The sequence below is a fragment of the Haemorhous mexicanus genome, chromosome 33 (assembly GCF_027477595.1).
Source record: "Haemorhous mexicanus isolate bHaeMex1 chromosome 33, bHaeMex1.pri, whole genome shotgun sequence".
NCBI classification, from domain to species: domain Eukaryota; kingdom Metazoa; phylum Chordata; class Aves; order Passeriformes; family Fringillidae; genus Haemorhous; species Haemorhous mexicanus.
In genome coordinates this window covers 1537744-1560254 of record NC_082373.1, presented here as the reverse complement: position 1 = coordinate 1560254, position 22511 = coordinate 1537744, and the positions used below count along the sequence as shown (strand labels likewise).

Below are 22511 nucleotides of genomic sequence, written 5' to 3'. Positions count from 1 at the left end.
CCCATTATCCCGATCCCGTTACTCAAATCCCATAATGGGCAATCCCGTCACCCCGATCCCGTTACACCGATCCCATAACAGGCGATCCCGTCACCCCGATCCCGTTATCCCGATCCCGTCACCCCGATCCCGTCACCCCGATCCCGTCACCCCGATCCCGTTACACCGATCCCATAACAGGCGATCCCGTCACCCCGATCCTGTTACACCGATCCCGTTACACCGATCCCGTTACCCCGATCCCGTTACACCGATCCCGTTATCCCGATCCCGTCACCCCGATCCCGTTACACCGATCCCATAGCGGGCGATCCCGTTACACCGATCCCGTTACACCGATCCCGTCACCCCGATCCTGTTACACCGATCCCGTCACCCCGATCCCGTTACACCGATCCTGTTTCACCGATCCCGTTACACCGATCCCATGACGGGCGATCCCGTCACCCCGATCCCGTTACACCGATCCCGTCACAGCGCTCCCCGCGGCCAATCCCCGCTCCCAGCCCGTGTCCCCGCGCTGTCCCCGGGCCATGGTGGCGCTGTCCCCGGGCCATGGTGGCGGTCCCGGTGGCCCCGGCGCTGTCCCGGTTCGCGGCCCCGGCCGCGCTCTCCGTGGCCGCGCTCCTCCTCCTCGTCCTGCTGTCCTTCCTCCCGCCCGGGCCGGGCCGGCGGCGCTCCGCAGGTCAGTGCTCCCGGTGGGCAGCGGGGACTGGCGCCGGTAACGGCCCCGGGAGGGCACCGGTAACGCCCCCGCACCGGCACCGGTAACGCCCGCCGACCGGGACCGGCACCGAGCTGGGAACGGGGACGGGGAGCAGTCGGGAAAGCAGAGCCGATCCCACCGGGAACAGCGACCCGGACCGGTACCGCCCCCGCCCCGGGACCGGCGATGAACTGGAACCGGTCAGGGAGAGGTACTGGAACCAGCAGGGAAAGGAACCGGCACCAGTAACGTCCCCGGACTGGGACCGGCGGGGATCTGGAACCGGGAGAGGCACCGGCGGGGAACGGGGACCGGCACCAGTAACAGCCCCAAACTGGGACCGGCGGGGAACGGGGACCGGCACCAGTAACAGCCCCGGACTGGGACCGGCGGGGAACGGGGACCGGCACCAGTAACAGCCCCGGACTGGGACCGGCGGGGAACGGGGACCGGCACCAGTAACAGCCCCGGACTGGGACCAGCGGGGAACGGGGACCGGCACCAGTAACAGCCCCGGACTGGGACCGGCGGGGAACGGGGACCGGCACCAGTAACAGCCCCGAACTGGGACCGGCAGGGAACGGGGACCGGGAGAGGCAGGGAATGGGGACTGGGACCAGTATGGAAAGCAGACTGGAACCAGTGAGGAACTCAGAGTTCCACAGGGAGCACAGACAGGGACTGGTGAGGACAGACTGGCACCAGTAAGGAGGATAAACTGGCACCAGTAAGGAGGATAAACTGGCACCAGTAAGGGGGGCAGACCAGTAACCACAGGGATTTGAGACTGGGATGAACAGGGAATCCAGACTGGAACCAGTAAGGACAGAGTGGCACCAGTAAGGACAAGCTGGCACCAGTAAGGAGGATAAACTGGCACCAGTAAGGAGGATAAACTGGCACCAGTAAGGAGGGCTGCTCAGTGACCACAGGGAATGCAGACTGGGACCAGTAAAGACAAACTGGAACCAGTAAGGAGGACACAGCAGTTCCCACTGGGAGCAGGGACTGGCACCAGTGAGGACAGACTGGTCCTGCTAAAGAGGGACTGGGACCAGTAAGGAGAGCAGGGCAGGGAAAACAAACTGGGACCAGTAAGGACCGACTGGGACCAGTAAGGACAAACTGGCACCAGTAAGGAACAGAGACTGGGAGCAGTAAGGAACAGAGACTGGCACCAGTAAGGAACAGAGACTGGGACCAGTAAGGAGCAGAGACTGGGAGCAGTAAGGACAAACTGGCACCAGTAAGGAGCAGAGACTGGGACCAGTAAGGAGCAGTGACTGGGAGCAGTAAGGACAGACTGGGACCAGTAAGGAGAGCAGGGCAGGGAAAACAAACTGGGACCAGTAAGGACAAACTGGCACCAGTAAGGAACAGAGACTGAGACCAGTAAGGACAGACTGGCACCAGTAAGGAACAGAGACTGGGACCAGTAAGGACAAACTGGGCCCAGTAAGGACAAACTGGCACCAGTAAGGAACAGAGACTGGGAGCAGTAAGGACAAACTGGCACCAGTAAGGAACAGAGACTGGGACCAGTAAGAAGGACGGGGCAGCTCCCAGACAGAATATGCACTGGGTCCAGTAAGGACAGCCTGGCCCCAGTAAGGAATCGAGACTGGAACCAGTAAGGACAGCCTGGCCCCAGTAAGGAATCGAGACTGGGACCAGTAAGGACAGCCTGGTCCCAGTAAGGAATCGAGACTGGGACCAGTAAAGACAAACTGGGTCCAGTAAGGACAGCCTGGCCCCAGTAAGGAACAGAGACTGGGACCAGTAAGGAGGACTCCCAGTAAGGAGTCCCCCCACGCCCCCCCCAGTAAGGAATCGAGACTGGGACCAGTAAGGAGGACTCCCAGTAAGGAGTCCCCCCACGCCCCCCCCGGGCGGGAGTGTCCCGGCGGTGGCAGCGGGACTGTCCCAGTGTCGCCGCGTTCCTCCGCAGCGGTGCCACTCAGCGCTGGCAGCGCCACCCGCAGGGACAGAGCCGCCCCTCCCGCCTTGGGATTTGCCCGAATTTCCCGATTTTTTGCAGGCAGGAAAATGCCCCCGAGCCCCGCGGGAGCGCAGCACGCCGAGAGCCTGGGGGCCGGCAAAGCCATCGCCGTGCTCACCTCCGGCGGGGACGCGCAGGGTAAGAGGGACCCCAAAACCCCCGGCATCCAAAATCCCCAAAAATTCCCCCAAATCCCTCCCCCCCCCACCCCCGGTTTCTCCTCCGCTCTCCAAAACTCCCCAAATCCCCTGGGATCCAAAATCCCGCCCGAAATCCCGAAAAATTCCCCCAAATCCCACCCAGTTTCTCTTCCGTCCTCCAAACTCTCCAAATCCCATGGGATCTCGAAATGCCTGGGATCCCAAAACCCCCAGCCCCAAATCCCCCCCTGAAATTCCACCCCAAATCCCTAAAAATTCCCCCAAAGCCCCCCTAATTTCTCCCCCCTCCCCTAAAACTCTCCAGTTCCCCTAAATCCCGAAATGCCTGGGATCCCAAAACCCCCAGCCCCAAATTCCCCTCTGAAATTCCACCCCAAATCCCTAAAAATTCCCCCAAATCCCCTCCAATTTCTCCCCCCTCCCCTAAAACTCTCCGGTTCCCCTGGGATCCCGAAATGCCTGGGATCCCAAAACCCCCAGCCCCAAATTCCCCCCTGAAATTCCCCCCAAATCCCTAAAAATCCCCCCCAGTCCCCCAAACCGCTCCTTTGGGGGTAAAAATCGGGATTTTTATCCCTCAGTTTCTCCTCCGTCCTCCAAACTCTCCAAATCCCCCGGGGTCCCGAAATGCCTGGGATCCCAAAACCCCCGCCCCAAATTCCCCCCTGAAATTCCCCCCAAATCCCTAAAAATCCCCCCCAGTCCCCCAAACCGCTCCTTTGGGGGTAAAAATCGGGATTTTGGCGCCACAACCGTCGGGGTTTTCCCCGGATCGAGGTTCTGGGAATGACCTTGGGGGGGTTTTGGGGTCGGGCGGAGCTCGGGGGGGTTTTGTGACAGCGGAGGGGAACACGGTGACAAAATCCGGGCGGGGGACTCCGAGTGGGCACCGGTGGCACTTTGGCACCGAGCCAAAAGAATCGGGATTGCCCCAAATTCCCAGGATTCATCCCCAAATCTGGGACTTTTTTAATTTCCCGGGGGTCCCAAGGATGGGGGGCAGACGGACATGGGGGGGGGGGTTGCCAGGCCGTGGGGGCCCCCCCCCCACCCTGGAGTGTCCCCTCCCCCCAGCGCCGTGTTTGTCACCCGTGTCAGGCGCTGCCACCAAAGGTCACAGGGGCAAAAATAACCCAGGCGGTGGCAGCTGCGAGGGGGGAGCCGGGGGGGGGGACACGGATTGGGGGTGTCCGAGGGGGGGTGGCAGGGGGTGGGGGATGTCACCGAGGGGTGACAGGGGTGGGGGGTGTCACCGAGGGGTGACAGGACGGTGTCCCCAGGGATGAACGCGGCCGTGCGCGCCGTGGTGCGCGTGGGGATCTACACCGGGGCCAAGGTGTTCTTCGTCTGTGAGGTCAGTGGCAGCCCCCGACCCCAAATTCCACAGCCCCCACCCCAAAATTTGGGCAAAGGGGTCCTCGGAGCGATGTCACTCTGTGTCCCCTCCCCCTCCCCAGGGCTACCAGGGGCTGGTGGATGGCGGTGAGCACATCAGGGAGGCCACGTGGGAAAGCGTGTCCATGATGTTGCAGCTGGTGAGGGACACACGGACAGGGGGACACACGGACAGGGGGACACACGGACAGGGGGACACGCGGGCAGGGGGACACACGGACAGGGGGACACACGGGCAGGGGGACACACAGACAGGGGGACACGCGGACAGGGGGACACGCGGGCAGGGGGACACGCGGTCAGGGGGACACACACAGGGGGACACGCGGGCAGGGGGACACGCGGTCAGGGGGACACACGGGCAGGGGGACACGCGGGCAGGGGGACACACGGACAGGGGGACATCCCCTCCTGGGCTGGGTGTGCTCCTCACTGGTCCCAGTTTGTCCCTCGCTGGGTCCAGTCTGAGCCTGAGCTCAGCAGAAAGTGACCCAGAAGTAGAGCTGGGATGGGGGCAGGGAGGGATGGGGACACGGGGATGGACACGGGGATGGACACGGGGATGGACACGGGGATGGACACAGGGATGGACACGGGGATGGACATGGGGATGGACACGGGGATGGACATGGGGATGGACACAGGGATGGACACAGGGACGGACACAGGGATGGACACGGGGATGGACACTGGGATGGACATGGGGATGGGCACTGGGATGGACACGGGGATGGACACGGGGATGGACACGGGGACGGACACGGGGATGGACACGGGGATGGACACTGGGATGGACACGGGGATGGACACGGGGACGGACACGGGGATGGACACTGGGATGGACACGGGGATGGACACGGGGATGGACACAGGGATGGACACAGGGATGGACACGGGGATGGACACAGGGATGGACACGGGGATGGACACGGGGACGGACACGGGGATGGACACGGGGATGGACACTGGGATGGACATGGGGATGGACACAGGGATGGACACAGGGATGGACACTGGGATGGGATGGGCAGATGGACAGAAGGGTGGATGGACATAGGGATGGACATGGGGATGGACATGGGGATGGACATGGGGATGGGATGGGTGGATGGACACAGGGACAGACAGGGGGATGGGATGGGGGGACAGACCCAGGGACGGACATGGGGATGGGATGGGCGGACAGACACAGGGACGGACAGGGGGATGGGATGGGCGGACAGACACAGGGACGGACAGGGGGATGGGATGGATGGATGGACACAGGGATGGATGGACACAGGGATGGACGGGGGGATGGGATGGGCAGACAGACACAGGGACGGACATGGGGATGGGATGGGGGGACAGACACAGGGATGGACAGGGGGATGGGATGGATGGATGGACACAGGGACGGACACGGGGATGGGATGGATGGATGGACACAGGGACGGACACGGGGATGGGATGGATGGATGGACACAGGGACGGACAGGGGGATGGGATGGATGGATGGACACAGGGACGGACAGGGGGATGGGATGGATGGATGGACCCAGGGACAGACATGGGGATGGGATGGGTGGATGGACAGACACAGGGACGGACAGGGGGATGGGATGGATGGATGGACAGACACAGGGACGGACATGGGGATGGGATGGGGGGACAGACACAGGGACGGACATGGGGATGGGATGGGCGGACAGACCCAGGGCCAGCCAGCCAGCCAGCCCCGTTCTCTCCGTGCCCCGCCATCCCTCCCCCCTTAGGGCGGCACGGTGATCGGCAGCGCGCGCTGCCAGGACTTCCGCACGCGCGAGGGCCGGCTCCGCGCCGCGCGCAACCTGGTCAAGCGCGGCATCACCAACCTGTGCGTGATCGGCGGCGACGGCAGCCTCACCGGCGCCGACACCTTCCGCGCCGAGTGGGGCGGGCTCCTGGCAGAGCTGCTCAAAACCGGTACCGGGGGGAGCCCCGGAACCCCCCCGGGCTGAGGGAGAGGGTTGGGGTCAAAAGAGAAAGGTTTGGGTTTGAAAGCGAGTCAAAAATTTGGGGTTTGGCGCATAAAAATGTCGGGTTCTTCCCTAATTGGGGGGGTTTGGGACAGCTTTGGTCCCCAAGGGGACGTTTTGGAGGGAACGGGGGGTGTGGAAAGGTTTGGTTTCGAGTCAGGATGTGGAACTCAAAAATTGGGTTTTTTCCCTTAATTATGGAGGTTTGGGGCACTGTTGAAGATGTTGTAAGGGGGACACAGAGGGAAAAGAGGGTGTGGCACTCAAAACTTTGGGGTTTTCCCCCAGAACAGAGATTTGTGGCACTGCTTCCCTCTGAGGGGACATTTTGGGGAGGGGTCCCACATCAGGGAAGTGGTGTGGGAAGGTTTGTGATTCCAGAAGAACCTTGGTTCCGAAATCAAGGTGTCCTACACAAAACCCCGGGATTTTCTCACCCAAAGCCGAGCGTTTTCCCCCCCAAACGATCCCTTGGACACCCGAGTGACCACCCAGGGGTGGCGTCCCCCTCCCCAGGTGGCATCACGGCAGAGGAGGCGCAGCGCTCGAGCCACCTGAACATCGTGGGCATGGTGGGCTCCATCGACAACGACTTCTGCGGCACCGACATGACCATCGGCACCGACTCGGCGCTGCACCGCATCATGGAGATCGTGGACGCCATCACCACCACGGCGCAGAGGTGACAGGGCCACCCTCCCGGTCCCCCACGTCCCCGCGCTCCCGTTTCGGGGCGGTGACGCTCTCTTGTCCCCGCAGCCACCAGAGGACTTTTGTGCTGGAGGTGATGGGGCGGCACTGCGGGTAGGTGCTGGGGGCACCTCGGGGGGTTGGGGTCACCCCGAAACTCGGGAGAAGTGGCTCAAAAGGGGGGTTCGGTCCCATTTCAGGGGTTCGGTCCCATTTCAGAGGTTCGGTCCCATTTCAGGGTTCGGTCCCATTTCAGGGGTTCGGTCCCATTTCAGGTACCTGGCACTGATCACAGCCCTGGCCTGTGGCGCTGACTGGGTTTTCATCCCCGAGTCACCTCCTGAGGACGACTGGGAGGAACACCTGTGCAGGAGGCTGGCCGAGGTGGGAGGGAGGGATGGACACGGGGACGGACGGACGGACGGACAGATGGATGGATGGATGGATGGATGGGGGATGGATGGATGGATGGATGGATGGATGGATGGATGGATGATGGATGGATGAGGGATGGATGGATGATGGATGGATGGATGGATGGATGGATGGATGGATGGATGGATGGATGATGGATGATGGATGGATGGATGATGGATGGATGGATGGATGGATGATGGATGGATGAGGGATGGATGGATGATGGATGGAGGGATGGATGGATGGATGATGGATGGAGGGATGGATGGATGGATGGATGGATGATGGATGGATGAGGGATGGATGGATGATGGATGGAGGGATGGATGGATGATGGATGATGGATGGATGATGGATGGATGATGGATGGAGGGATGGATGATGGATGATGGATGGATGGATGGATGATGGATGATGGATGGATGGATGGATGATGGATGGATGATGGATGGATGGATGGAGGGATGGATGGATGGATGGATGGATGGATGGATGATGGATGGATGGATGGATGATGGATGGATGGATGGGGGATGGATGGATGAATGGATGGATGGGGGATGGAAGAATGAATGGATGGATGGATGGGGGATGGATGGATGGATGATGGATGATGGATGGATGGATGGGGGATGGATGGATGGATGGATGGATGGATGGATGGATGATGGATGGATGGATGGAGGGATGGATGGATGGATGATGGATGATGGATGGATGGATGATGGATGATGGATGGATGGATGGATGGATGATGGATGGATGATGGATGGACGAACGGACAGACCAATGGATGGATGGTGGAATGGATGGACGGACTGACGGACAGACGGATGGATGATCTCCCCCTGTGCCCATCCCTGCTGACACCCCGCGATCCCCCAGACCCGTGACGGTGGCTCCAGGCTCAACATCATCATCGTGGCCGAGGGCGCCATCGACAAGCACGGCAAGGCCATCACCTCGGACGAGATCAAAGCCGTGAGTGGGGACGGGGGGACACGGGGGACACCCCCCTTTGCCCCTCCCTTTTTGGGGCCAGCCCCAGAGCTCCGCCGTGTCCCCGCAGCTGGTGGTGAAGCGTCTGGGCTACGACACCAGGGTGACCATCCTGGGCCACGTCCAGCGTGGAGGGACCCCCTCGGCCTTCGACCGCATCCTGGTGGGCACCTCCTTCCTCAGCCCGGTCCCACACCAGGGGAGCTGGAGGTGGCTGACCCCCCCTGGGGAGGTGACACCACCATGTCCCCTCAGGCCAGCAGGATGGGCGTGGAGGCCGTGATGGCGCTGCTGGAGGGGACACCGGACACCCCGGCCTGCGTGGTCAGTCTGTCCGGCAACCAGGCCGTGCGTCTGCCCCTCATGGAGTGCGTCCAGGTGGTGAGTGGGGGACTCTGGGAGTGACCCCCGAGCCAGTCCAGGGATGGCTCCCACAGCTGAGATGTCCCCAAAGTGTCCCCAAGCCTGGATCCCACTTCAGGACACCCCATTCCACCCCAATCCCACCCAAAACACCCCAAAATCCTACCCAGGACACCCCAAAATCCCACCCAGGACATCCCAATCCCACCCAGGACACCCCAATCCCACTCATTCCACCCCAATCCCACCCAGGACACCCCAATCCCACCCAGGACACCCCAAAATCCTACCCAGGACACCCCAATCCCACCCAGGACACCCCAAAATCCCACCCAGGACACCCCAATCCCACCCAGGACACCCCAAAATCCCACCCAGTGACAGATCCCACCCAGGACACCCCAATCCCACCCAGGATGCTCCAATCCCACCCAAAACACCCAATCCCACCCAAAACACCCCAAAATCCTACCCAGGACACCCCAATCCCACCCAGGACACCCCAAAATCCCACCCAGGACACCCCAATCCCACCCAGGGACAGATCCCACGCCAGGACACCCCATTCCATCCAATCCCATCCCAAACACCCCAATCCCACCCAGGACACCCCAATCCCACCCAAAACATCCCAAACACCCCAAAATCCCACCCAGGACACCCCAAAATCCCACCCAGGACACCCCGATGCCCCCCCAGGGACAGATCCCACCCCAGTCCCCCTCTGTGCCCCCAGACCAAGGACGTCACCACGGCCATGAACGAGGGACGCTTCGAGGACGCCGTGAAGCTGCGGGGCCGGTGGGTGGCACCTCCCTGTCCCTGTCCCTGTCCCTGTCCCTGTCCCTGTCCCTGTCCCTGTCCCTGTCCCTGTCCCTGTCCCTGTGACCCCCAAAACGTCCTCAAAACATCCCCAAACCCCAACGTCCATGATGTCCAGGAGCTTCCAGAACAACTGGAACGTCTACAAGCTGCTGGCTCACATCCGCCCGCCCGCCACCAAGGTAGGGGAGGGCACGGGCAGGGAGGGGCCCACGGGGTCACCCCAGTGCCACCCCAACGCCTGTCCCTGTCCCCAGAGCGGCTACACGGTGGCCGTGATGAACGTGGGCGCTCCGGCGGCGGGGATGAACGCGGCCGTGCGGGCAACCGTCAGGATCGGCCTCATCCACGGGCACCGCATGCTGGCCGTGCACGACGGCTTCGAGGGGCTGGCCTTCGGCATGGTGCGGGGAAAGGGTGGGAATGGGGTGGGAAAGGGGTGGGAAAGGGTGGGAATGGGGTGGGAATGGGGTGGGAAAGGGGTGGGAAAGGGGTGGGAAAGGGTGGGAATGGGTGGGAATGGGGTGGGAAAGGGTGGGAAAAGGGTCAGGAAAGGGTTTGGGATGGCTTCGAGGGGCTGGCCTTCGGCATGGTGCGGGGAGCGGGGTGGGAAGGGGGGGGAATGGGGTGGGAAAAGGGTCAGGAAAGGGTGGGAATGGGGTGGGAATGGGGTGGGAATGGGGTGGGAATGGGGTGGGAAAGGGTGGGAAAAGGGTCAGGAAAGGGTTTGGGATGGCTTCGAGGGGCTGGCCTTCGGCATGGTGCGGGAAAAGGGTGGGAAAGGGTCAGGAAAGGGTTTGGGATGGGAGATTCCTACAGGGAAAGGGTTTGGGATGGCTTCGAGGGGCTGGCCTTCGGCATGGTGCGGGAAAAGGGGTGGGAAGGGGTGGGAATGGGGTGGGAAAGGGTGGGAAAGGGTTTGGGATGGGAGATTCCCACAGGGAAAGGGTTTGGGATGGATTCGAGGGGCTGGCCTTCGGCATGGTGCGGGGAGCGGGGCAGGAATGGGTGGGAAAGGGTTTGGGATGGGAGATTCCCACAGGGAAAGGGTTTGGGATGGGAGATTCCCACAGGGAATGGGGTTTGGGATGGATTTGAGGGGCTGGCATTCGGCATGGTGAGGGGAGCCGGGCGAGAAGGGGTGGGAATGGGGTGGGAAAGGGTGGGAAAGGGTGGGAAAAGGGTCAGGAAAGGGTCAGGAAAGGGTTTGGGATGGATTTGAGGGGCTGGCCTTCGGCATGGTGCGGGGAGTGGGGCGGGAAGGGGTGGGAAAAGGTGGGAAAGGGTGGGAAAGGGTCAGGAAAAGGTTTGGGATGGGAGATTCCCACAGGGAAAGGGTTTGGGATGGGAGATTCCACAGGGAATGGGGTTTGGGATGGATTTGAGGGGCTGGCCTTCGGCATGGTGCGGGGAGTGGGGCGGGAAGGGGTGGGAAAAGGTGGGAAAGGGTGGGAAAGGGTCAGGAAAAGGTTTGGGATGGGAGATTCCCACAGGGAAAGGGTTTGGGATGGGAGATTCCACAGGGAATGGGGTTTGGGATGGATTTGAGGGGCTGGCCTTCGGCATGGTGCGGGGAGCGGGGCGGGAAAGAGTGGGAAAAGGTGGGAAAAGGTGGGAAAAGGGTCAGGAAAGGGTTTGGGATGGGAAGATTCCTACAGGGAATGGGGTCTGAGATTCCCAGGGAATGGGGTTTGGGATGGCGAGATTCCAGAGGGGAGCGGGGCTTGGGATTCCCAGGGAATGGGGTCTGGGATGGGGAGATTCCAATAGGGAAACAGGGAATGGGGTCTGGGAAGGGAAGATTCCAGAGGGAAAAGGGTTTGGGGGGAGAGGTTCCTGCAGGGAATGGGGTCTGGGATGGATTTGAGGGGCTGGCCTTTGGTATGGTGAGGGGAATGGTGTGGGAAAAGGGTCAGGAAAGGGTTTGGGATGGGAGATTCCCACAGGGAAAGGGTCTGGGAAGGGAAGATTCCAGAGGGAAAAGGGTTTGGGAGGGGAGATTCCTGCAGGGAATGGCGTCTGGGATGGGTTTGAGGGGCTGCTGAGGGTCCTGAGGGGGAAAGGAGCAGGGATGGGGTGGCCAGGGCGTGGTGGATTCGAAGGGCTGCATTTTGAGATTGCTCCAGGGAAAAGGGAAGTGCGGGATGGGTTTGCAGGGCTGGATTTTGGGATGGGGAGAGCCCTGTGGGAAAAGGGTGCAAGAAAAGGGCCTGGGAAGGGGCAGGGGTGGCACTGCAGGGGTGGAGGTGGCTCAGGAATGCCTCAGGGTGGGGGGCTTGGACCCCTGGCCAAACCCAGCCCTGCTGCTGTCCCCCAGCCAGGGGACACCGTGTGACCTCCTGAGAGGGCTGAGGGGACACCGTGTGACCCCAGGGTCACTCTGAGGGGGCCGAGGGGGGCCAGTGTGACCCCAGATCCTCCTGCCACCCCATTAAAGCCCTGTTTCACCCCCAGATAGAGGAGATCGGCTGGAACGCCGTGGGCAGCTGGACGGGGCTGGGAGGATCCAAGCTGGGCACCAAGAGGTGACTCCCCACTCGCTGTGGGGTCATTTGGGGTCCCTCTGGGGTCCCCCTCTGGGGTCTCCCCTCTGGGGTCCCCCCTCTGGGGTCCCCCCTCTGGGGTCCCTCCTCTGCTCAGGCTCATCCCGAGGAGTTTCCCCTTCCCAGGACTCTGCCCAAGAAATATTTTGAGGAGATCAGCGCCAACATCAGCAAATTTGGGATTCACGGTCTCATCATCATCGGTGGCTTCGAGGTCAGCGGGGCTCGGTCCGAGCATGCTTGGGGCGTGGTCAGGGTGGGGTTAGAGGGGCGTGGTCAGGGCGTGGCCAGGGTGGGCTCTGCGCCCCCCTGCTACCCCCAGGTGCTCAGAGGCAGCCTGGGGCTGGTGGAGGGCCAGGTCCAGGCAGGGTGTGGTCAGCGTCCCCACGGGTCCTCTCCTCTCTGCCTTGTCCCCTGATGTCCCCGCTGTCCCTCAGGGGTTCACGGGTGGCCTGGAGCTGGTGGAGGGCCGGGCACGCTTCGAGGAGCTCTGCATCCCCCTGTGCATCGTGCCCGCCACCGTCTCCAACAACGTCCCCGGCTCCGACTTCAGCATCGGCGCCGACACCGCCCTCAACACCATCACCAACGTGAGACCCCCAAGGGCTCCCCAAAATCCCCCTCGTCCCCAACACCATCACCAACGTGAGACCCCAACCCTTAACCCCATCACCAACGTGAGACCCCCATCCCATAGCCCCAAACCCCCAACACCATCACCAACGTGAGAGAGACCCCCAAGGGCTCCCCAAAATCCCCCTCGTCCCCAACACCATCACCAACGTGAGACCCCAACCCTTAACCCCATCACCAACGTGAGACCCCAACCCTTAACACCATCACCAACGTGAGACCCCCAAGGGCTCCCCAAAATCCCCCTCGTCCCCAACACCATCACCAACGTGAGACCCCAACCCTTAACCCCATCACCAACGTGAGACCCCAACCCTTAACACCATCACCAACGTGAGACCCCCAAGGGCTCCCCAAAATCCCCCTCGTCCCCAACACCATCACCAACGTGAGACCCCAACCCTCAACACCATCACCAACGTGAGACCCCCAGCGCCTCCCCAAAATCCCCCTCGTCCCCAACCCCATCACCAACGTGAGACCCTCAAGGGCTCCCCAAAATCCCCCTCGTCCCCAACCCCATCACCAACGTGAGACCCCAACCCCCAACACCATCACCAACGTGAGACCCCAACCCTCAACACCATCACCAACGTGAGACCCCCAAGGGCTCCCCAAAATCCCCCTCGTCCCCAACACCATCACCAACGTGAGACCCCCAAGGGCTCCCCAAAATCCCCCTCGTCCCCAATACCATCACCAGCGTGAGACCCCAACCCTTAACACCATCACCAACGTGAGACCCCAACCCCCACACCATCACCAACGTGAGACCCCCAAGGGCTCCCCAAAATCCCCCTCGTCCCCAACACCATCACCAACGTGAGACCCCAACCCCCACACCATCACCAACGTGAGACCCCCCAGCGCCTCCCCAAAATCCCCCTCGTCCCCAACACCATCACCAACATGAGACCCCAACCCCCACACCATCACCAACGTGAGACCCCAACCCTTAACACCATCACCAACGTGAGACCCCAACCCCCACACCATCACCAACGTGAGACCCCCAACGCCTCCCCAAAATCCCCCTCGTCCCCAACACCATCACCAACATGAGACCCCAACCCCAACACCATCACCAGCGTGAGACCCCAACCCTCAACACCATCACCAACGTGAGACCCCCAAGGGCTCCCCAAAATCCCCCTCGTCCCCAACACCATCACCAACGTGAGACCCCCAAGGGCTCCCCAAAATCCCCCTCGTCCCCAACACCATCACCAGCGTGAGACCCCCAACCCTTAACACCATCACCAACGTGAGACCCCAACCCTCAACACCATCACCAACGTGAGACCCCCAAGGGCTCCCCAAAATCCCCCTCGTCCCCAACACCATCACCAATGTGAGACCCTCATCCCATAGCCCCAAACCCCCAACCCCATCACCAACGTGAGACCCCCATCCTACAGCCTCTGATCCCCAACACCATCACCGTGAGACCCCAACCCCTCCCCAAAATCCCCCTTGTCCCAAACACCAATGTGAGACACCAAACCCCTTTCCCTGACCCCAAATCCTGTCCTCATCTCAGACCTGTGACCTGATCAAGCAGTGGGCACCCCAAACCCCATTTTCCTGACCCCAAACCCCCTGCCCTGACCCCAAACCCCCTTTTCCTGACCCCAAACCCCCTCCCCTGACCCCAAACCCCCTGCCCTGACCCCAAACCCCCTTTTCCTGACCCCAAACCCCCTCCCCTGACCCCAGACCCCCTCCCCTGACCCCAAACCCCCTTTTCCTGACCCCAAACCCCCTTCCCTGACCCCAAACCCCCTCCCCTGACCCCAGACACCCCCCCCTGACCCCAGACCCCCTCCCCTGACCCCAGACCCCCTCCCCTGACCCCTGTCCCCATTTCAGACCTGTGACCTGATCAAGCAGTGGGCACCCCAAACCCCCTCCCCTGACCCCAAACCCCTCCCCTGACCCCAAACCCCCTCCCCTGACCCCAAACCCCCTCCCCTGACCCCAGACCACCTCCCCTGACCCCAACCCCCCTTCCCTGACCCCAAATCCCCTCTCCTGACCCCAAACCCCCTCCCCTGACCCCAGACCCCCTCCCCTGACCCCTGTCCCCATTTCAGACCTGTGACCTGATCAAGCAGTGGGCACCCCAAACCCCCTTCCCTGACCCCAAACCCCCTCCCCTGACCCCAGACCCCCTCCCCTGACCCCAGACCCCCTCCCCTGACCCCAAACCCCCTTTTCCTGACCCCAAACCCCCTCCCCTGACCCCAAACCCCCTCCCCTGACCCCAAACCCCCTTTTCCTGACCCCAAACCCCCTTTTCCTGACCCCAAACCCCCTCCCCTGACCCCAGACCCCCTCCCCTGACCCCAAATCCCTCCCCTGACCCCAGACCCCCTTTTCCTGACCCCAGACCCCCTCCCCTGACCCCAAACCCCCTCCCCTGACCCCAAACCCCCTCCCCTGACCCCAGACCCCCTCCCTGACCCCCGTCCCCATTTCAGACCTGTGACCTGATCAAGCAGTGGGCACCCCAAACCCCCTCCCCTGACCCCAAACCCCCTCCCCTGACCCCAAACCCCCTCCCCTGACCCCAAACCCCCTTTTCCTGACCCCAAACCCCCTTCCCTGACCCCAGACCCCCTCCCCTGACCCCAGACCCCCTCCCTGACCCTGTCCCCATTTCAGACCTGTGACCTGATCAAGCAGTGGGCACCCCAAACCCCCTTCCCTGACCCCAGACCCCCTCCCTGACCCTGTCCCCATTTCAGACCTGTGACCTGATCAAGCAGTCGGCCGCGGGCACCAAGCGCCGCGTGTTCATCATCGAGACCATGGGTGGCTTCTGTGGCTACCTGGCCACCATGGCCGGGCTGGCGGCCGGCGCCGACGCCGCCTACATCTTCGAGGAGCCCTTCAGCAGCCGGGACCTGCAGGTGGGGACAGCCGGGTCCCCTGTGTCCCCCCCTGTGTCCCCAGGGGGGCGTGGCGCGGGTGGGCCCCGTCCCTGACCCCGCTCCCACCCCCCAGGCCAACGTGGACCACCTGACGGAGAAGATGAAGACCACGGTGAAGAGGGGGCTCGTGCTCAGGTGGGCTCCAGCTCTGGGGGGATTGGGTTTGGGGTCGGGGGAACTGGGCTCGGGTTTGGGGTCTCATCGCGGGACAGGGAGCCCAAAAATTGGGAAAAACCCTTGGGAACGGGGCTGGGAACACCCCAAAACTCCCTGGGATTCCCTGGAAATGCCCCTGGGATTCCCCATGGGGATTTCCCCTGGGATTCCCTGGAAATGCCCCAGAGATTCCCTGTGATTTTCCTGATTCCCTGTAGGATTTTCTCTGAGATTCTTGTGGGATTTTCCCTGGGATTCCCTGGAAAACCCCCCTGGGATTCCATGGGATTTTTCTCATTCCCTGTGGGATTTCTCCTGGGATCCCCAACGGGATTTCCCCTGGGATTCCCTGGAAATCCCCCTGGGATTCCTGTGGGATTTTCCTCATTCCCTGTAGGATTTTCCCTGAGATTCCTGTGGGATTCCCTGAGGGGATTTTCCCTGGGATCCCCTGGAAATCCCCCTGAGATTCCTGTGGGATTTCCTTGATTCCCTGTGGGATTTTCCCTGGGATTCCCTGGAAATGCCCCTGGGATTCCCTGTGATTTTTCTGATTCCATGTGGAATTTTCCCTGAGAAGCCTGTAGGATTTTCCCTGAGATTCCTGTGGGATTTTCCCTGGGATCCCCTGGAAATCCCCCTGAGATTCCTGTGGGTTTTTCCTGATTCCCTGTGAGGATTTCCCCTGGGATTCCCTGGAAAACCCCCCTGGGATTTAATGGGATTTTCCTCATTCCCTGTGGGATTTTCCCTGAGATTCCTGTGGGATTTTCCCTGGGATTCCCTGGAAATGCCCCTGAGATTCCTGTGGGATTTTCCTGATTCCCTGTGGGATTTTCCCTGAGATTCCTGTGGGATTTCCTTGATTCCCTGTGGGGATTTCCCCTGGGATTCCCTGGAAATGCCCCAGAGATTCCTGTGGGATTTCCTTGATTCCCTGTGGGATTTTCCCTGAGATTCCTGTGGGATTTCCTTGATTCCCTGTGGGATTTTCCCCGGGATTCCTGTGGGGTTTCCTTGATTCCCTGTGAGATTTCCCCTGGGATTCCCTGGAAATGCCCCAGAGATTCCTGTGGGGTTTCCTTGCTTCCCTGTGGGATTTTCCCTGAGATTCCTTCAGGATTCCCTCTGGGATTTTCCTTGGCATTCCTGAAACTCCCCAAACCCCAGAAAAGCCCCCTGGCAAAGGGACCCCACACCCCGCCCGGCGTTCCCGGTGGGATGGTTTGGGATGCGCGGGGGGCGCGCGGCGGGATTGGGGCCCGACGCCGCCGCTGCCGCAGGAACGAGCGCTGCAACGAGAACTACAGCACGGACTTCATCTACAACCTCTACTCCGAGGAGGGCAAGGGCGTCTTCGACTGCCGCAAAAACGTCCTGGGCCACATGCAGCAGGTGGGAACGGGATCAGGGACTGGGAATTCCTGTCCTGGGGTACCTGCAGCAGGTGGGAACGGGCTCAGGGACTGGGAATTCCTGTCCTGGGGCACATGCAGCAGGTGGGAACGGGGTCAGGGACTGGGAATTCCCGTCCTGGGGCACCTGCAGCAGGTGGGAACGGGGTCAGGATTTGGGAATTCCCGTCCTGGGGCACATGCAGCAGGTGGGAACGGGCTCAGGGACTGGGAATTCCTGTCCTGGGCCACATGCAGCAGGTGGGAACGGGCTCAGGGACTGGGAATTCCCGTCCTGGGGCACGTGGAGCAGGTGGGAACGGGGTCAGGGACTGGGAATTCCTGTCCGGGGCCACCTGCAGCAGGTGGGAACGGGATCAGGGACTGGGAATTCCTGTCCTGGGGCACCTGCAGCAGGTGGGAACGGGATCAGGGACTGGGAATTACTGTCCTGGGCCACATGCAGCAGGTGGGAACGGGGTCAGGGACTGGGAATTCCTGTCCTTGGGAATTCCTGTCCTGGGGCACGTGCAGCAGGTGGGAACGGGATCAGGGACTGGGAATTCCTGTCCTGGGCCACATGCAGCAGGTGGGAACGGGGTCAGGGACTGGGAATTCCTGTCCTTGGGAATTCCCATCCTGGGGCACGTGCAGCAGGTGGGAACGGGATCAGGGACTGGGAATTCCTGTCCTGGGGCACGTGGAGCAGGTGGGAACGGGGTCAGGGACTGGGAATTCCTGTCCTTGGGAATTCCCGTCCTGGGGCACATGCAGCAGGTGGGAACGGGATCAGGGACTGGGAATTCCTGTCCTGGGGCACATGGAGCAGGTGGGAACGGGGTCAGGGACTGGGAATTCCTGTCCTGGGGCACGTGCAGCAGGTGGGAACGGGGTCAGGGACTGGGAATTCCTGTCCTGGGGCACATGCAGCAGGTGGGAACGGGATCAGGGACTGGGAATTCCTGTCCTTGGGAATTCCCGTCCTGGGGCACCTGCAGCAGGTGGGAATGGGATCAGGGACTGGGAATTCCTGTCCTTGGGAATTCCTGTCCTGGGCCACATGCAGCAGGTGGGAACGGGCTCAGGGACTGGGAATTCCCGTCCTGGGGCACCTGCAGCAGGTGGGAACGGGCTCAGGGACTGGGAATTCCTGTCCTGGGGCACGTGGAGCAGGTGGGAACGGGGTCAGGGACTGGGAATTCCTGTCCTGGGGCACCTGCAGCAGGTGGGAACGGGGTCAGGGACTGGGAATTCCCGTCCTGGGGCACCTGCAGCAGGTGGGAACGGGCTCAGGGACTGGGAATTCCTGTCCTTGGGAATTCCTGTCCTGGGGCACCTGCAGCAGGTGGGAAAAGGCTCAGGGACTGGGAATTCCTGTCCTTGGGAATTCCCGTCCTGGGGCACATGCAGCAGGTGGGAACGGGATCAGGGACTGGGAATTCCTGTCCTGGGGCACCTGCAGCAGGTGGGAACGGGGTCAGGGACTGGGAATTCCTGTCCTTGGGAATTCCCATCCTGGGGCACCTGCAGCAGGTGGGAACGGGATCAGGGACTGGGAATTCCTGTCCTTGGGAATTCCCATCCTGGGGCACCTGCAGCAGGTGGGAACGGGCTCAGGGACTGGGAATTCCCGTCCTGGGCCACGTGCAGCAGGTGGGAACGGGGTCAGGATTTGGGAATTCCCGTCCTGGGGCACCTGCAGCAGGTGGGAACGGGGTCAGGGACTGGGAATTCCCGTCCTGGGCCACGTGCAGCAGGTGGGAACGGGGTCAGGATTTGGGAATTCCCGTCCTGGGGCACCTGCAGCAGGTGGGAACGGGGTCAGGGACTGGGAATTCCTGTCCTTGGGAATTCCTGTCCTGGGGCACATGCAGCAGGTGGGAACGGGGTCAGGGACTGGGAATTCCCGTCCTTGGGAATTCCTGTCCTGGGCCACATGCAGCAGGTGGGAACGGGGTCAGGGACTGGGAATTCCTGTCCTTGGGAATTCCCGTCCTGGGGCACCTGCAGCAGGTGGGAACGGGGTCAGGGACTGGGAATTCCTGTCCTTGGGAATTCCTGTCCTGGGGCACCTGCAGCAGGTGGGAACGGGGTCAGGGACTGGGAATTCCCTTCCTGGGGCACCTGCAGCAGGTGGGAATGGGGTCAGGGACTGGGAATTCCTGTCCTTGGGAATTCCCGTCCTGGGCCACATGCAGCAGGTGGGAACGGGGTCAGGGACTGGGAATTCCTGTCCTTGGGAATTCCTGTCCTGGGGTACATGCAGCAGGTGGGAACGGGGTCAGGGACTGGGAATTCCCATCCTGGGGCACCTGCAGCAGGTGGGAACGGGCTCAGGGACTGGGAATTCCTGTCCTTGGGAATTCCCATCCTGGGCCACATGCGGCAGGTGGGAACGGGGTCAGGGACTGGGAATTCCCGTCCTGGGCCACATGCAGCAGGTGGGAACGGGGTCAGGGACTGGGAATTCCTGTCCTTGGGAATTCCCGTCCTGGGCCACATGCGGCAGGTGGGAACGGGGTCAGGGACTGGGAATTCCTGTCCTTGGGAATTCCTGTCCTTGGGCACATGCAGCAGGTGGGAACGGGGTCAGGGACTGGGAATTCCCATCCTGGGCCACATGCAGCAGGTGGGAACGGGATCAGGATTTGGGAATTCCTGTCCTGGGGCACCTGCAGCAGGTGGGAACGGGCTCAGGGACTGGGAATTCCTGTCCTTGGGAATTCCCGTCCTGGGCCACATGCAGCAGGTGGGAACGGGGTCAGGGACTGGGAATTCCTGTCCTTGGGAATTCCTGTCCTGGGGCACCTGCAGCAGGTGGGAACGGGCTCAGGGACTGGGAATTCCTGTCCTTGGGAATTCCTGTCCTGGGGCACCTGCAGCAGGTGGGAACGGGGTCAGGGACTGGGAATTCCCTTCCTGGGGCACCTGCAGCAGGTGGGAATGGGGTCAGGGACTGGGAATTCCTGTCCTTGGGAATTCCCGTCCTGGGCCACATGCAGCAGGTGGGAACGGGGTCAGGGACTGGGAATTCCTGTCCTTGGGAATTCCCGTCCTGGGGCACCTGCAGCAGGTGGGAATGGGGTCAGGGACTGGGAATTCCCGTCCTGGGGCACCTGCAGCAGGTGGGAATGGGGTCAGGGACTGGGAATTCCCGTCCTGGGGCACCTGCAGCAGGTGGGAACGGGGTCAGGGACTGGGAATTCCTGTCCTTGGGAATTCCCGTCCTGGGGCACGTGCAGCAGGTGGGAACGGGGTCAGGGCTTGGGAATCCCCAGCTGAGGGTTTGGGAATTCCCGGCTGAGGCTTTCGGAATTCCCGGCTGAGGCTTTGGGAATCCCCGGCTGAGGGTTTGGGAATTCCCAGCTGAGGCTTTGGGAATTCCTGGCTGAGGGTTTGGGAATCCCCGGCTGAGGGTTTGGGAATCCCCGGCTGAGGGTTTGGGAATTCCCAGCTGAGGGTTTGGGAATTCCCGGCTGAGGCTTTGGGAATCCCCGGCTGAGGGTTTGGGAATTCCCGGCTGAGGCTTTGGGAATTCCCAGCTGAGGCTTTGGGAATTCCCAGCTGAGGCTTTGGGAGTTCCCCCAGAGCCAGTTTGGGCGCTCAGGGGGGGATTTCCCCGGGAACGGGATGCGGATTTGGGGGATTTCCCGGCTCAGCCTGGCTTCTCCCGGGCCAGGGAGGCTGCCCCACCCCCTTTGACCGGAACTTCGGCACCAAGATGGGCGCCAAGGCCGTGGCCTGGATCACCGGCAAGATCAAGGAGTGCTCCCGGCACGGTGGGTGCTGCCCAAGGGACCCCAGGGCGACCCCACGCTCCCACAGCATTCCCAAAAGGCCTTCCTGCAGGTTCTGGGGGATGCTCCCCACTCCTGGATGATCCCAAGCGCTCCTAACCTCCCCTCCCGTGTTTCTAGAAGGTCCCAGATATTCCCAACCTTCCCTCCCACGTCCCTGGAGGATCCCAACCCTTCCCAACCCCTGCTCCGGGAGGATCCCAAACATTCCCTGCCATGTCCCTGGAGGATCCCAGACATTCCCTCCCTTCCCTCCCACATCCCTGGAGGATCCCAGACATTCCCAAGTGGCCTCCAGCAGGATCCCAAACATTCCCTCCCATGTCCCTGGAGGATCCCAGACATTCCCTCCCTTCCCTCCCATGTCCCTGGAGGATCCCAACCCTTCCCAACCCCTGCTCCGGGAGGATCCCAAACATTCCCTCCTGTGCCCCTGGAGGATCCCAAACATTCCCTCCCTTCCCTCCCACGTCCCTGGAGGATCCCAGACATTCCCAAGTGGCCTCCAGCAGGATCCCAAACATTCCCTCCCATGTCCCTGAAGGATCCCGGACATTCCTAACCCCTGCTCCAGGAGGATCCCAAACATTCCCCCCTGTGCCTGTGGAGGATCCCAAACATTCCCTCCCTTCCCTCCCACGTCCCTGGAGGATCCCAGGATTTCCCAAGTGGCCTCCAGGAGGTTCCCAGCCGCTGCCCTGTCCCTGGAGGATCCCAGGCATTCCCTCCCTTCCCTCCCACGCCCCTGGAGGATCCCAGACATTCCCTCCCATGCCCCTGGAGGATCCCAGACATTCCCAAGTGGCCTCCAGGAGGATCCCAGCCGCCGCCCTGTCCCCGCAGGCCGGATCTTTGCCAACACGGCGGACTCGGCGTGCCTGCTGGGGATGCGCAAGCGCAGCCTGGTGTTCCAGCCCATCGCCGAGCTGCGCCAGCAGACCGACTTCGAGTGCGTGTCCCTCCCCGTCCCTCCCGTCCCCAGGGCCAGAACTGTGGGACAGAGCCCGGGTGCCTCCCCGGGATGTCCCCAGCCTGTCCCCGTCCCCTCAGGCACCGCATCCCCAAGGAGCAGTGGTGGCTGAAGCTGAGGCCCATCCTCAAAATCCTGGCCAAGTACAACATCGAGCTGGACACGTCCGAGACGGCGCACCTGGAGCACCTGACCCGCAAGGTGCTGGTCCCCGAGGCCACCCTGTGATGGGGACAGCCCGAGGAAGCCCCAAATTCCCCTTTTCCCACAGATTTTTGGGGATCTGATGGGATTTTGAGAAGCGGTCCCTGAGAGATGTTGTGATAAATTGAGGATGGGTGGTGGTGGTTGGGGTTTTTAGGGTTAAAAGTTACAAAATGGAGAGGTTTCAATAAATTCGGGGCTTGTCCAAGTGCTCCAGGTCTCTGTGAATCCATGGAAAGGCAAATCTGGATCCCATTGACACCAAATCCCTCCCGATCCTCAGGATTTCCCTGCCCAGCATAACAGAGACGGATAAAACAGGTAAAATTGGA

The 22511-nt window shown here is 61.8% G+C and overlaps 1 protein-coding gene across 2 annotated transcripts; it reads left to right on the top strand.

Moving 5' to 3' along the window:
• Positions 1-528: 528 nt before the first annotated feature.
• On the top strand, positions 529-22391 carry PFKM (phosphofructokinase, muscle). 2 transcript variants are annotated; one of them, XM_059871843.1, is made up of 23 exons: positions 530-685; positions 2745-2843; positions 4147-4220; positions 4324-4401; positions 6016-6205; positions 6775-6940; positions 7018-7062; positions 7224-7332; positions 8251-8346; positions 8435-8527; positions 8620-8745; positions 9464-9528; positions 9668-9731; positions 9807-9953; positions 12004-12074; positions 12219-12306; positions 12530-12682; positions 15473-15637; positions 15732-15793; positions 17098-17209; positions 20888-20987; positions 21849-21954; positions 22056-22391. In XM_059871843.1, the coding sequence occupies exons 1-23, from the start codon at positions 556-558 to the stop codon at positions 22201-22203; spliced, it is 2487 nt and encodes an 828-aa protein (XP_059727826.1). In that variant the 5' UTR covers positions 530-555; the 3' UTR covers positions 22204-22391. The 2 variants fall into 2 exon arrangements, with proteins under 2 accessions (XP_059727825.1, XP_059727826.1); XM_059871842.1 differs by having other exon boundaries at positions 529-685; positions 9668-9953.
• Positions 22392-22511: the final 120 nt, after the last annotated feature.

Excerpts from the sequence above, each read along its gene's own strand:
- PFKM (XM_059871842.1), top strand. The coding sequence starts at position 556 with ATGGTGGCGGTCCCGGTGGCCCCGGCGCTGTCCCGGTTCGCGGCCCCG. Across the intron at positions 6,941-7,017 it reads ATCACCACCACGGCGCAGAG|CCACCAGAGGACTTTTGTGC; the intron begins GTGACAGGGCCA and ends TTGTCCCCGCAG. Across the intron at positions 12,683-15,472 it reads CCCTCAACACCATCACCAAC|ACCTGTGACCTGATCAAGCA; the intron begins GTGAGACCCCCA and ends TCCCCATTTCAG.